Genomic DNA, 15,433 nt, shown 5'->3' with positions numbered 1-15,433 from the left:
CAATCTCCTCTTCTGTTTATTTTGGGTTGAAATTATAGGGGAAAAGTCCCAAATTTGCAATTTCTTTGGACATCGTAATCAATTGCATATTTACTTTCACTTTACAAACCGACTTCGTGACGTCACAGTTCATCTGATCATGATGGCGCTCATAGGCACAGGAAATTCAAATTCCCTAATATTAAGGCTAAAAACCACTAATTCCACTTCCCATAGGCTTCTATGCTAATTTCACAATATTCAATGGCTTCTCTGGACTTTACCTTAACTTTAACCTGCAGATGACTATATATCAGCATGATTCTACATATGTCAGCTCACAATCCTCAGAATGGCATGTGGGGTTAGCAGACTTGCAGTGCAGTACTGGTCACCGGAAGTGAAGGGTCTATAAATAGCATGGGAAATCCCAGTGTTTTCACAAGATAGGGTTATATTTAAAAATCATTATGGAGATTAGGCTTCACATCACAAGAAGCAAAATGCACCTATAAAATGTACAGAAATGTTTTTCCTTTCAGAAACTGTTTAAATTTTTTAAATAAGATGAGAACTTTTTTCACAGCACTATGAGGAACAGGGGTAATTTCTGCGTAGGACTATTTTTGCGTACGTTCCAAATGCTCATTGGTTGAATTGGTGGTCTGTAACCTAAAGAGTCACTTTTTGTCTTAGAAAAAATAAATAACTACACAGGTATCTTCCTACACACATACTGAATGCATTTGCAAAGTTTCAGTGGAATGTGACAAGCACTTTTTTAAATATTTGATTTTTAAATATAGGGTAACCAAGTTGTGCGAGCAAAAAAGTGAAAATATTCTACCATACTGAAATGCATTAAATATTTGCAAAGAACTTTTTCTGACTTTTCAAATAAAAAATATCAATCACAACTTGTTTTTTAACAATATTAATGAAGAAATAATTTTAAAAGTAATCATTTTCTGAGAAATTGGTCTATTTTTAAAAATTTATTTCTGACATGCCTCCCCCTTTTTCTTGATCACATGTCAAAAATCCTAAATCTTTAAATTTTCACAAAAGGTGATATATTTGGCTTTAAATTTGTAAATACAGTGTTTTCACATTAAAACATGACCAGTAAAGGGCACCTAAAGCAAAAAAAGTGCTCAAAAATGGATTTTCCATGTTGCCATAGGGGAATGCTTATATGGCCTTAACCGCAGTAATGAAAGTGAGTTTTTCCTCATTTCTAACCTAATTTTTGCTCAAATCTACACAAAACTTGATTTCAAGTGCTTATTACTACCATATTTAGGTAAATATAGCCCTCAAAGTTTAATATTTGATATTTTTACTAAATTTTCTACACTTTTTAAAAGATAGGACATAAAAATCAGCCAAAAAGACCAATTTTCCATAATTTGGACCTATAACTTAAAAAAATGCATATTTTGAAGGATTTTTGTAGTGTATTCCTCTCATGGCAAAGTTAACAAGATCTTCAAGTAGTTTAAAGCTATTTCAAGAAACTTTTCATTTTGCCATGGCTTCCCCTTAAGGCTAAAAACCACTAATTCCACTTCCCATAGGCTTCTATGCTAATTTCACAATATTCAATGGCTTCTCTGGACTTTACCTTAACTTTAACCTGCAGATGACTATATATCAGCATGATTCTACATATGTCAGCTCACAATCCTCAGAATGGCATGTGGGGTTAGCAGACTTGCAGTGCAGTACTGGTCACCGGAAGTGAAGGGTCTATAAATAGCATGGGAAATCCCAGTGTTTTCACAAGATAGGGTTATATTTAAAAATCATTATGGAGATTAGGCTTCACATCACAAGAAGCAAAATGCACCTATAAAATGTACAGAAATGTTTTTCCTTTCAGAAACTGTTTAAATTTTTTAAATAAGATGAGAACTTTTTTCACAGCACTATGAGGAACAGGGGTAATTTCTGCGTAGGACTATTTTTGCGTACGTTCCAAATGCTCATTGGTTGAATTGGTGGTCTGTAACCTAAAAATAAATCTCAATTAATTAGTTAAGAAAAGGAAATTATATTGTTTCAATTTAATTTTCATGAATATTTAACAGATTATTTTCGATATTTATGGCTTGCACAATAACATAGTCTTCTCCGTTAATGAAATTATGAAAAGAAAAATGGGGGTGAGCAGACAAAAAATATTAATAATATGAAATGGATAAAACTAGATGGAGTTAAAAAATCTGACAAAAAAATATGAGAAGTGAACATCCTTAATGTCTATTTACTGAATTGCAATAGCAAAAAGTGTCTCGTTTCCATGGTACCAAATTTGTTCATGTTTCTATAGTAACAGAATTATTTATCCTTCTATGGTAACAGAAGTATTTGTTTTTATGGTAAGAGAAGTATTTATGTTTTAATGGCAAATGAAGTATTTATGTTTTTATGGTAACAGAAGTATTGATGCTTTTATGGCAACAAATGTGTTAACTTATGTTTTAGAAACAGAAGACTGGCACGCTAAAGGATATATCGTTAGCAGAAGCCGGGAGATATGGTACTTTGAATGAATTTGCTTTCTTTGACAAGGTAAAGTTTACAGTCACACAAAGAATCCAATATTATCCAGAAAATGTAAATTCAGAGCCTTTAATTTTTTCAGCTTGAGCTTTGGTTTTTCATTGCTTTCCTGAGGTGTTAACCATTAAACTTTTGCCATAGGTTTTACGATGTGTGACGACTGCAAGGTATGTACTACAGATTGTAAATCTCTCCATGTTAGAATGACACAAATTTAGCTAGAGGGCCCGGTGCCCGGGCCCCAAAAATTGTGTTCTTAGTAAGCCTGACAGACTTCCAAAAATTTTGGGGTGTTGTAGTGTTCTGTTTATTTTTGGGTTCTTAGACATATCTAAATAGTCTGAATCGAATGAATGTTAGTTGTTATGTACTTTCATTTTAACAGGATATTCTTATCACTACACATAGATTCAGATGATTTAGGACTTAAAAAAAAATAATTTCAAATTTATTTCAGGCCACTGAAAAAAACAATCAGAGATCCAATTTTTGTAACTTTGGAAGTCCAAATGGCTTCTGTTAGAGAAAGTTAACCATGAAGACTGCATTTGTTTATTTTAATGCTTTGTGACATTTCAGGTTAGAAAGGCTTTGAAGTATCCAGAAGTGTATGATAATTTCCTGAGGTGTCTGGTTCTATTTAACCAGGAAGTAATATCTCGAACAGAACTGGTCCAGTTAGTTCAAACATTTCTTGTGTAAGTATTAGAAGCAAGTAACCAACATTTGACATTCAGCTCAAACTTTATAATCTATTGTCCATTTCACAAAAAGTCAAAATGCTATTTTCTATTGTGATGGCATCAGTACATTATACTATAGTTGCATTTGAAACATATAATTTACATTAGTTTTGTTTACATTCAAATATTTCATTTCACGAGTATTAAGATATTTATAGGTTTTATAATGAGTAACAAAATGAGAACTTTTGTTATTTAATTTCAACATCACAGCAAAATATCTTGCCATCCAACAAAACAACCCAATTATAGAGAATGATGTTAAAGCTGTGTTGATTTTATACAGTCAAATTTTGGTTACATTTTTATAGCAGACTAAAGATTGATTGTCCACAAGTTTTGATCATTTTAACAAAAGTTTGGTACAGTCTAATGAATTTTTTAAGCTCTAAGAAGTCGTTATTTGTATTTAGGTGTTTTTTTTTCCATTTCAGCAAATATCCTGAGCTGTATAAATGGTTCAAGGATTTCCTGGGTTATAAGGAGTCAGGTGGGACCACAGAGTCAATCCCCATGGGAGCCTCTGGAAAGGAGAGGGTCAGTGGGGATTTGGCCATGGAAATAGGTGATTTATTTTTATGTAAAAGTTTTACCCATTGTGTTTTTATAGGCCCTTTCATAATAGATCATTTGATAAATACTTGAAAACATCTGATTGATTTAGAGGTACAATGCTTTCATGGAGGATGGATTTGATACCAAAGATTTTGAAGTTGACATGTACTGCTTCTCCACCAATCACACAAATTTTGAAGTTTTGGCTACCCATGTCGGTCATTTTATCAAACTCGAGCAGATGATGTGTCAGTCTTTTACATACTCAGATCCAGAATATACTTAAGAACAATTTTTTTGGGGTTATTTAGAGATAAATGTAGGAATTTGTGTTATTTCATCACATTCTATGTCTGTTACAAAATATCTGAAGGCGGGAATGAGTTCAGTTTGAGCCACACGTGGATGGTCCAACATGTAAACAAAACTTAGTACGTATCTCTTTCTCATCACATCGGCAAACAGCCGAAAACTTCCGGCTGATGAAAAAAATGTTGATGAATAAAAGACAATCATGAAAACATTTTTGGATATTGATTTAAATGTGTTGTTGACTTCGATCTCAAAATGATTCAAACGATAAATTAATGATTAATAATTACGACTGATTTGTAGTTTCAGCACCGTATGTTTTCGTTATCTCTGAAAGATCAGCGAGAAAATGATGGATTTTTAAATCTTTTTCTGAATTCAAAAAATCAAGTAATAAATGTATGAAAATTCTGTGATTCAATTCATTGGTATACACACTGGTGCTGCATGTGTACCGTAAATTTAATTATGCAATCAACTAATCAGTTACATATAAATCACAGTCACATGTGGCTGTATATCAGTTAATATTGACACACACCTGTCATTAATTGCCAATTAACAATTAGAAGACATGTAGCCAGGATGTTTAGACTCTAATAAAACCATGGAGACTGTAATTTATAAAGGTTTACTATATTTTATGTCTGATTTTGGAAAATGATCATCATCCAAATGTAATTCCCTGGATATCTTGCAATACCTCTTTTATAACATTCTATTATTTACACAAATAAAATTAAGATCTAGTCTTAATATCAATTAAGTCTCTCCTTTTTGGCCTTGACAGATATTTAGGGCTGTTCCAGTAAAACATACATGGGATGGGGGGAAGGCACTTTATGACATAGTAAGAGGCAAAATGTTGCACGAAATGCAACAAATATTCAATATTGCTCAAATTCAATTTCAAAATCATATCTCTAACTAATGTAATTATAACTTTTGAAAAATTACCTATACTGTTGACGATATAGAAAATTTTAAAAAGAATTGAACTGACAGAGATAACTGACATATTGAATAAACAAACATATGCAACATGCAATTGTTTACACCCATGGTTCTACATAACATAGACCTATCAACTTGAAAATATTTTTAAAATTAATTGTACAAAAGAAAATCATTATTAACCAATGATTGGCTGTCCATGAAATGGTGATAGATCCAATCGGGATCCAATTTCTACTTGTAAATGATCATCATCCGGCAACTTTGATCAGCTGAATGATCACCAATAATTATCTCAGGTATACCTGAGGGTTAATTATGACAGGATATGGTAAATGAAGGTGACACTTCTTAACTGGCTTGGTGTAATTAATTAACAAAAGTGTAATCTTCAGATAATTATAAATGGGCACTAAGGGGGTAATATGGCAGAGGGGCGGGGCGCTGTGCCCTCCATTTGGCTAGCTAAGACACTGATTAAAAAACATATATTCGCTGTTTTGCCTATTTCTTGCATGTTGCATATATTCATGTATAGACTTATGCTTTTACCTCATGTGCATTCACATATCTGTACATTAAAATCATTCCATATATTGACATTCATTTTTATGCACACATATCCTCTTTTCAATGCATAGCTAAGTCTTGATTTTTGTCTTGTCTAAGAGCAAATTTGAAGAAGGCCAGAATATAGGGATTGCCTTTCTGTTATTTGCAATTGTGAGAGTATTTGTCCATAGCAAATTTTCAACAACCACTTTATATCACAGGTCAATGATATTTGGTATGTGAAATAGAAGATAATGCAGAAGTTTTATTGATCCACACTGTACAGCAGTGACTGTATATGAAGCTGGTGTATTACCATGAACTATTTTGTATCTCATCTAACCAGTTGAAATTTCTGTGTGTATCCATATGATTGCCTTGACAGTTGTGTGAAGTTTCCTGAAATTCATTTGTTTTATTGGGGATCAATGATTTCAAGAAAACTTCTCTTCTTGTATACCTATCACTTTCAGCTGGAAATCTGCTGTATTTAAGCATCACTCAAGTTTGCATGCACTCTGTGCAGGTGAGGAACAAGAGAGTATAAAGTAATATTGATATTTATCAATATGGAAAATTCTGCTCATTTTCACACTGGGGACTATCTTGTTTAAGGGTATGGAAATTTTGCCCATCGTTGTAGACTCTCGGATAATTTCTAAGATGAAGAACAGAAGCAAAAGCCCTGTTCTTTGATAATTTGGTGTTTTTGTCGCCTACACATTCACTCCATAGCCCATACCCTTTCATTTTGAAGTTTTGGAATGGGTTATTCTTGATATCAATATGCAATGACTACGCAGTGATTTAACAACTGTTCAAATTCAGTTTCAAAAGAAATTTAATTGTTAAAGAGTTGCTTTGATGATAATTTAGACACACTGAATAGAAATAAGAAGATGTGGTATGAGTGCCAATGAGACAACTCTCCATCCAAGTATATTTTGTTTGTTTGTTGGGGTTTAATGCCTGAGCAGCAATATTTCAGCTATATTCAGGCAATGAACATGAAATGGATGATAAAATGAACATGAAATGATGATGAAATGAAAAATGGGATGGGACAGAAGGATAATGGGGTCGACAAATTTTGATTGCCACTGGAAACAGGGAGAAGTGGGTAGGGTAGGGCAATTTAGCCTCCTGTGGCAGAGCCCTATGGTTCCTACTCAGGGAGAATACCAAAGTTGGGTTTTTTAACGTACCAGGAAAGTGGCATCTTTCCCAACACGGTGCACCACTATGTTTTGCGGTCAGGTTTTCTGTATTTTCTGTTTTCTGCATGTAACACACCTGGGGCACACAACCCAGTTGCTCTGTGGACAGAGCGTCCTAGCCCTCAGCTAAGGTTCTGAGCACTATTAAGTCGCCTTTTACAAGAAGCTTAGCACTGCTGCAGGCCTATTATTTTGCCACCTACACGGGTCCCATCCAAGTATAATAAGTCTTAGTATGGTCTTCAACACGGATCACACTGAAAATTAAGCTATAAAGGGCTCCAAAGTGTGTGTGAAGTTGGATCAGTAGTATAGATTGACTTTCAGTTTATTCACATTAAAAAGAGCAGTTCTTAACAGTATTTTAAATGCAAATGTATGCTGACAATTTCATTTAACATCATATAGTCTTTGAAATTTTGTTCATACCACAATTTTCACAAGAATTGAAAACTGCCAGTGCTACCAGCACATTGATTTTTATTATTTTTAATTTTCATCAGCAATTTTTAGCTCACCTGGCCGAAAACCATGTGAGCTGTTGCCATCACTTGGCGTCCGTCGTCGTCATCGTTAACAATTTTTCAAAACTCTTCTCCTCTGATACCTCTTGACCAATTGGAACCAAACTTGGTATGGATGTTCCTTGGGGTATCCTGCATAGAACTGGTGTGGGGATTTTTGATCTGTTAAAAAACATGGCCACCATTACTAAAAATAGAACATAGAGGTCAGACAGTAGTTTTTCGCCTATATCACCAAAACCGTTAGGTTTAGCATAATTATTTCAATTGTTGAAATGACCCTTATTTTAAGGCCTTCAAAAGTCTTCTGAGGTCAAATTTGTCAAGTGATTCTTTGTAAGATTTTTAAAGATTAAAAATGCCTTCTTGAAAACTGTAATAGATAGAAAGAAACTTTTAATCACTGAAATGATCCTTTAGATAGTCCTACTAAAGTCTTGTTGAGTCAAAATTGTTGGACAAATCCTTGTTAAATTTATTGCTCTTGAAAGACAAACTTTAACAAGGTGAGCATTTCAGGCTCCTGGGAGCCTCTAGTTGATTTTTGTGGTGAACAGAATAATGGCAGTACTGAAGTCAAAACAAAAATGTAAGCTTAATAGGGCAAGGTGTCTCTAATGTGATGTTGTGTTGAGATGTTAAAATCTGGCATTGTTCTCTTTATTAAGGCTGTCACTTTGGACCTAATTTTACTATTGGAAATTAAAGATATTTTTCATTGCAGTTACCTGAGAATATATCAGGCTACAGAATCTAAGGAAAAACAATAAAGTTGTAGATAAATATATTACTTTATATTATAATGTGCACATTTTTACATAGAAATCATTTCCAGATTATGGGGTGTGTAGTATGCATCAATATGTAAGAATTGGCCTCGAAATGAAAGATTTTATTATAAGAAAAGAGCTTGTGTTATGTAAATAAACTAATTGGAAATGAATGCTACTGAAAGAAAGTTTATCTAATCATCAAATCATGTTTGAATGTCTTAAAAATTTGTTTCAGACAAAGGTTACACAGTATTTCTTTCTTATTAAAGGTTGTTAGAGATTAAAATGAAACAACTAAAAACCGAAAAGTAATAAAAGTTTTGTTTGTCAAACCCTCCTTATTATGTGCATTTGCAGCTTAAAATTGAATTTGAAACTTATTTTGATTATCTATAACTATTTTATAAGAATGTTGTAAAATGAAAAATTGAAAAATTTTAGTAACATCCAAGACTGGATTTTGTTTTATTAACCATTTCATACCTCCTGTAGCAATTTCATTATCCATTTTATATTAATTGCTGATCTTCACGTTTTAGTGTGAATATAAGTTTCTTTCCTTCAAATTTTTTAGGAAATACTGCATCAAGATAAATAGACCTTTCTAGTGCAAAATATTGATTTTTTTTCCTTCAAAATTTACTGCATTCTATGTCTAAATAACTTTTTGCAGGTTTTGACCTTCAAAGTTGCCCACTGTAGAATACATAAATGGGCATTGTACACACCAGAATGTGATACATTACTAGAAATATCACAGGTTTTAGTGGGATTTCTACTGATCAGTTAATACAACAAAGGAAATAAGCCTTTAAATTTTGTTTTCCGAGAACAAACTTGCAAGTAGGGTTTAGTATTTTATTTGATCAATTCAAACAAATTCCAGTGATATTCCCTGTAGTTATAATAGAATCTGGCTTGTAACACCATTTAAGACTATTTTTTAACTTTTATTTAGCTTATTACAATCTGATTTTTATTTTACAGATTATGCAACATGCAAGAAATATGGTACAAGTTACAGGGCACTTCCAAAATCCTACCCTCAGTCACGATGCACTGGTCGGACCCCATTGTGTAAAGAGGTAAGATGGCCTTCAATTTCCTCTTAAAACCTCATGATGTCTCCTCCACTACCTTCAAAGTTATGCCCTAGATACATGTGGAATCACTCAGTCAACAAAGATCACTTGTAGATCAAGTTCAGAATGAATGACAATGTTTGGAAGATTACTCTTTGATAGGAAAAACATATTACATGGTCCTTTTGTTAAAACTCCAATTCAGATTGAACTTTAAATCTTTCATTGTAAACATGGATGCTCTATTCAATCTTTTAACACAATTCTGACTAATATGAATAGTAATGCCCTCTAATAAAATGTCCGTCAATCTGTCCACAAATATTTTAGGTTTTAAATGACACATGGGTGTCTTTCCCATCGTGGTCTGAGGATTCTACATTTGTAACATCCAGGAAGACACAGTATGAAGAACATATATATCGATGTGAAGATGAGAGGTTTGAGGTAAGTAATATTGTATATCGATGTGAGGATTAGAGGTTTGAAGTGTCATATATATTGATGAGAAGTTTGAGGTAAGTTATCTCGTACATGCAGATGAGAGGTTTGTTTTGATTCACTTCGCACGAACTAAATAACAACCGACAGAAGTCGGAAGTGATTTTCCTAGTCTTTATCATCTTTCTTTGTTGTTTTATGTGTGTGTATATATATTGTTATAGTCCGTTTCATCTATCTTTATTGTTAGATATTATAGTCTGTTTCATCTTTTTTTGTAGTTAGATATTGTTATTGAGTCAAATCTGACCACAATAAAAGTGCTAGAAGGTGTTCAGAAGAAAATGGCACGTATGAACTCAGAAGAGGCGGCTAAGTTCCGATTGGATAACACCTTGGGAGGATCATCAGAAGTTTTACATCGGAAGGCTATACAAAGGTAGGAGTTTGTAGTTGATAATTAGTACATGTAATTGGAAGGTAGAATCCATTAGTTATTTCAAAGCAAGATGCTTTTGTAAGTGTAAAATTGATTGTTAGTGCTGAACAATAGACGTAAAAACTGAACAAAGAATTAATACTTCACAGGTAAAATCTGACAGTAGAATTTACACATCTGACTTTTCTTCGTAAAAACTGGCCGTACTATTTACACTTGAAAATTTTCATTGAAAAACTGGCAAAATAATTTACTCCTTAGACTTCTTACTAATGATAGAATTTACTCCTACAATTTTTCTTTGTAAAAACTAAGCAGTCAAATTTTAATTGCCATTTTTGTTCATTATTGTAAGGATCTATGGGGATAAAGCTCCAGACATTATTGATGGCTTAAAGAAAAATCCTGTAGTTGCTGTACCATTAGTCTTGAGGAGGTAAGAATTCATTGTAACACTACCGTAAGTCTTGTTGAGGAGGAGGTAAGAATTAATTGTATTACTGTATCATTAGTCTTGAGGAGGGGGTAAGAATTCATTGTAACACAGCAACTTGAGTGTTTAAGAGGTATTGAGTTGTTTGTACAATTTACCTTTAGTATTAAGGAGGTCAGAGTGTACCTTAAGTGTTTAGAAAGTCAAAATTGTTTTGTACACTTTACCTGTAGTGTTTAGAAGGTGAAAATTGTTTTGTACACTTTACTGTTGGTGTTGAGGACAAAGTTGTAAGTTCGCTTTACCTTTAGTGTTTAGAAGGTCAAAATAATTTTGTACACTTTACTTTTGGTGTTGAGGTCAAAGTTGTAAGTTAAGTTTACCTTTAGTGTTTAGAAATCAGAGTGTACCTTTAGTGTTAAGAAGGTCAAAATTGTTTTGTACACTTTACCTTTGGTGTTGAGGTCAGAGTTGTAAGTTAAGTTTACCTTTAGTGTTAAGAAGGTCAAAATTGTTTTGTACACTTTACCTTTGGTGTTGAGGTCAGAGTTGTAAGTTCACTTTACCTTTAGTGTTTAGAAGGTCGAAATTGTTTTTTACACTTCCTCTTTCGTCTACCCCAGACTTGACTTTTTATGAGCAACTTGGCGGGTGTTTCTAGAAAAACAGAGGATGCATATCCTACCGGTGCACCTGGTCCATGCTCCCAGTTTTTAGTAGAGTCCGAGTTGCTCATTTACTTTTGTTACTTGTATGTATGATTTAGTTACTTTATGTTATTTGTTTTGTATGTCTGTTTTCCATGTCTGGTCTTTGTCCCTGGATTACATTCTTTTGATTACTGCTATAAACTTGGTTCCCTTGATTACTCTTTTATCTTTAGTGTTGAGTTCTAAGTTGTAAGTTTGCTTTACCTTTAGTGTCTAGAAGGTTAAAGTTGTTTGGTACACTTAACCTTTAGTTTTGAGCAGGTCATAATTTATTTTTATAGTTACTCCACACTATACTTGTTAAAACGTTCATTCCACACTAGGAGATATTTTTTTATTTCAAACTTTGGTAGTATATTTATGTATTGTTTATATTGCAGACTTAAAGCTAAAGAGGAAGAGTGGAGGGAGGCACAGAAAAATTTCAACAAAGTTTGGCGGGAACAGAATGAAAAATACTATCTGAAATCTCTAGATCACCAAGGCATTAACTTCAAACAGAATGATGTAAAGTCTTTGCGATCCAAGGCCTTGTTGAATGAGATTGAAACAATTTATGATGAGGTGAGTCCTCTATTCTTAATCTGGTCAGGGACTGGTTTTATAGGTATTTGTAAATTTTGCTGTGTTTGCAGTTATTCAATACCATTGAAAATACTTCCTTATCAAATTAGTCAACTTGTAATAATGTATGCACATGAAAAATGCTTGAACTTGCAAAGCATGAAAACTTTCATTATTACTGTAAGTTTTTTCTGTTCATCTTTTGCCACTGAATCCAAGATGTTTTTTTTTATTATTTTATTGGCATTTTAACTGTTGCTATTTCAAAAGAGAGATCAAAGAAGTTGTAATTTATTTGCATTGTTCATGGGGAGCAAGTTTATATGACTTCATGTCATCCACATACTCTCAGTCATTTCAAGAATTGAATTTCATTTTTGATGTCTCATCAGCATGCTATTTTTGATGTCTTATCAGCATGCTATTTTTTATGTTTCTGTGGCCTGTAAAAGTGTTTAATGTAAAGCATTTTCTATTCATGTCAAAAATGTGCTATGGTCAACACTTTTACATGTTCAATTCTTATTATTATATTTGACATGTTTCACTTACTTCTTCTGTAAGAAGGGGTCTATTATAAACTTATTTTTAGAAATGCAATACACTAGGATCAATTAAGGTAGTCTGGCTTGCATAGTTAAAATCTGGATTAATGTGTTGGACTTGTACAAAGCAGTGTATGTTCATTTGATGTGAGGATCTTGTTCTGAAAGGTATGGTGTATCAGCAATGAAAAAGTACAGTCAAACAATCAATTTCTGCATTGCAATTTTTTCCAGCGCCAGGACAGCGATTCTACAGCTGAGCACTGGAATCCTCATCTAACTTTGTATTATAAGGACAAGTCCATGTTGGAAGATGCAACTTCATTGATCATACATCATGTTAAAAGGCAGTCAGGTAAGAAAAAGAGGGTTACAGGAAATTGGGTAAGGGAAGAGGGAGGTAAATGTTCAGGCAATTGAGTAATTAAAGGTGGGGTGCAAACATGGTCACATGAGAAAATAGGAAAATAATCCAGAATGTCCAAAAAAGAATGATTCTTTTGAACTAGATCAATATCAGTCAAGATAAATGCAAAGGAATTTTGATACTTGTTGTTTCAACTAAGTAAGAGTCTTAGTTGACGCAGCTCTTCAGCATTTTGATTTATATTACAAATTTAGTAATAGTCTTTGTTGATGCACTATTCAGCATTTTGATTTTATTACAAATTTAATATTAGCCTTTTTGATGCAGCTCCTCAACCCTTTGATTTTATTACAAATTTAGTAATAGTCTTTGTTGATGCAGCTATTCAGCATTTTGATTTTATTACAAATTTAGTATTTGTCTGTTGACACAGCTCTTCAGCACTTTGATTATGTTACAGGTTTAGCCAAAGAACACAAACAGAAGATAAAACAGCTGATGAAGCATTTTATACCTGATATGTTCTATACTGCCAGAGGAGAACTTAGTGACGATGAACTCGACCCAGATGATGGTATATCATAATTATTCCTATCTTCCTAGAAATTTCTCTTTAGCTCACTTACCCAAAGCACCAAGTGAGTTCGCCTGACCCAAAGCACCAATTGAGCTTTTGCCATCTGTTTGCGTCCCCTGTCGTCTTTAAAAAGTTATTCTAAACTTTTTCTCCTCTGAAACTTGGTAAAAATGTTCCTCTGAATAAAAAAGGGATTTTTTTATCCTTTGAAAAAAATGGCTGCCGTTACTTTAAATAGAACATAGGGGTTAGACAGAAGTTTTTATATGGGATGCATTTTGGTATACCATCTGTCGTCAACACGTTGGACAGTAACTCAAAAACACTTTCACCAACTTGTATGAAACTTTCGTGAATTGTTGATATCTATTGATGTAAGCTCCTTTTCGATTTTTCATTTCCGAGTTATGAATTTTTACACTTAAAAAAAGGGGGAATTTTCAAGTTTTCGCATAATTACTCAAAAACATTTTCACTAACTTTTATGAAACTTTGGTGAACTCTTCATATCTATTGAAGTAAGCTCTTTTCCAATTTGTATAAATGTCAAATGTTACATTTCCATGTTATGAAGTTTTAATATTTTAAAAAAGGCGGAAATGGCCACGGAAATATATTCGTTGAAAACAGACCATTTGTTATGAAGACGACTAATAGATATAAAAGGTATTTGGTAACCTTCTCAAAAAATTGTGTTTTGAACATGATAGAAATGTATGGGTGAAAAATCAAGGCAACAAACTTAGTTAAACTTGAGGTAGTCTTGGTAGTGCCAAATTTTTTGTGCATTTTTTATTTACTATTTTTTTGGAGGGTATTTGACAGGGCTCCCAGTATTTCTTAGTTTATCATATAAGTTCATTAAAAGCACAAGGACATGTTAAAAGGGCAATGGCATATCATACGCTTAAAGCACAGCTTTCGTTAGCATATACTTCCAAATTCTGATGGGGTAAAATGTTCAGCACAATGAAATCTATCTATGGTTAAATTAGTGTGTTGATCTGTTATGCCTTGTTGGAGTTGTTGCCCTTCTTAAATGTTTTTTTCTGCTATTTTTAAGGTTATTACTTTTTTTTTTAAGCTCACCTGGCCAAAGGCCAGGTGAGCTATTGCCATCACTTGGCTTCAGTTGTCATCGTTAACAATTATACAAAACTCTTCTCCTCTGAAACTACTTGACTGATTAGAACCAAACTTGTTATAAATGTTTCTTGGGGTATCCTGCATAGAACTGATGTGGGGATTTTTGATCCGTCAAAAACATGGCAGCCGTTACTAAAAATAGAACATAGTGTTCAGACAGTAGTTTTTTGCACATATCTCCCTTACTGTTAGGTTTAGCCAAATTCTTTCAATAGCTGAATGATCCAATAAATTAGGACTACAAAAGTCTTCAGGGATAAAAGTTGTCAGATGACTCCTTGTAAGAGTTGTTGCCCTTGAAAGGGGAAAAATGACTTCTTTTTTTTAACAGTTTTCAGTCAATATCTTGAAAACTATGATGGAGTAATCAAGGGAACCAAGGTTATAGTGGTAATCAAAGGAATGTAATGCAGGAACAAATACCATACATGGAAAACAGACATACACAACAAAGAACATAAAGTAACTAAAATCATACATACAAAGTAACAAAAGCATATGAGCAACTCTGACTCCACTAAAAACTGGGAGCATGGACCAGGTGCACTGGTAGGGTAAGTGTCCTGCTTTTCTAGAAACACCCGCCGAGTTGTTCATAAAAAGTCAAGTACGGGGTAGACAAACGAGGGAAGGAAAACTAGGACCCACTGAATAAATCAGTTCTCATGGTGCTGATGGATACACCATAACGATCCACGAGTTCATGATAATGACCATAAAACTTCTGTAGTGATGACTTCAATCTTGTAGCAACATAACCTTGTTCCAGAAGCCTATTTGTTAGAGTTCTAGCGCGATACAAAAAGTCTGCGTAGTTTCGGCAAGCTCTGGCATAACGTATGAGTTGTGATATGAACACTCCATACACAGGAGTCGAAGGGATGTTGCCACAGATGAAAGAAAAAAAGTTCTGAATGAAAAGTCATCACGTTTGTCGTAAAGTTTGGTCAATAGT

The 15,433-nt window shown here is 33.5% G+C and overlaps 1 protein-coding gene across 4 annotated transcripts in view; it reads left to right on the top strand.

Moving 5' to 3' along the window:
• Window positions 1-15,433, top strand: part of LOC148596453 (paired amphipathic helix protein Sin3a-like) — a 42,765-nt gene that overhangs the window by 18,142 nt on the left and 9,190 nt on the right. For all 4 annotated transcript variants that reach the window (XM_088562785.1, XM_088562783.1, XM_088562784.1 and 1 more), the window contains 10 exons: window positions 2,467-2,553; window positions 3,124-3,242; window positions 3,722-3,852; window positions 9,162-9,259; window positions 9,587-9,703; window positions 9,979-10,136; window positions 10,492-10,572; window positions 11,660-11,843; window positions 12,623-12,743; window positions 13,216-13,329. In XM_088562785.1, the coding sequence (XP_088418911.1) occupies window positions 2,467-2,553; window positions 3,124-3,242; window positions 3,722-3,852; window positions 9,162-9,259; window positions 9,587-9,703; window positions 9,979-10,136; window positions 10,492-10,572; window positions 11,660-11,843; window positions 12,623-12,743; window positions 13,216-13,329 (1,210 nt within the window). The remainder of the gene's footprint in view (window positions 1-2,466; window positions 2,554-3,123; window positions 3,243-3,721; window positions 3,853-9,161; window positions 9,260-9,586; window positions 9,704-9,978; window positions 10,137-10,491; window positions 10,573-11,659; window positions 11,844-12,622; window positions 12,744-13,215; window positions 13,330-15,433) is intronic.

This window comes from Perna viridis, chromosome 15 (assembly GCF_037379345.1).
Source record: "Perna viridis isolate PV_CMFRI_1.1 ecotype Kerala chromosome 15, ASM3737934v1, whole genome shotgun sequence".
In the NCBI taxonomy this organism is placed as follows: Eukaryota; Metazoa; Mollusca; class Bivalvia; order Mytilida; family Mytilidae; genus Perna; species Perna viridis.
Note: the sequence above shows the minus strand (reverse complement) of the source record. Positions and strands in the feature narration are given on the sequence as shown.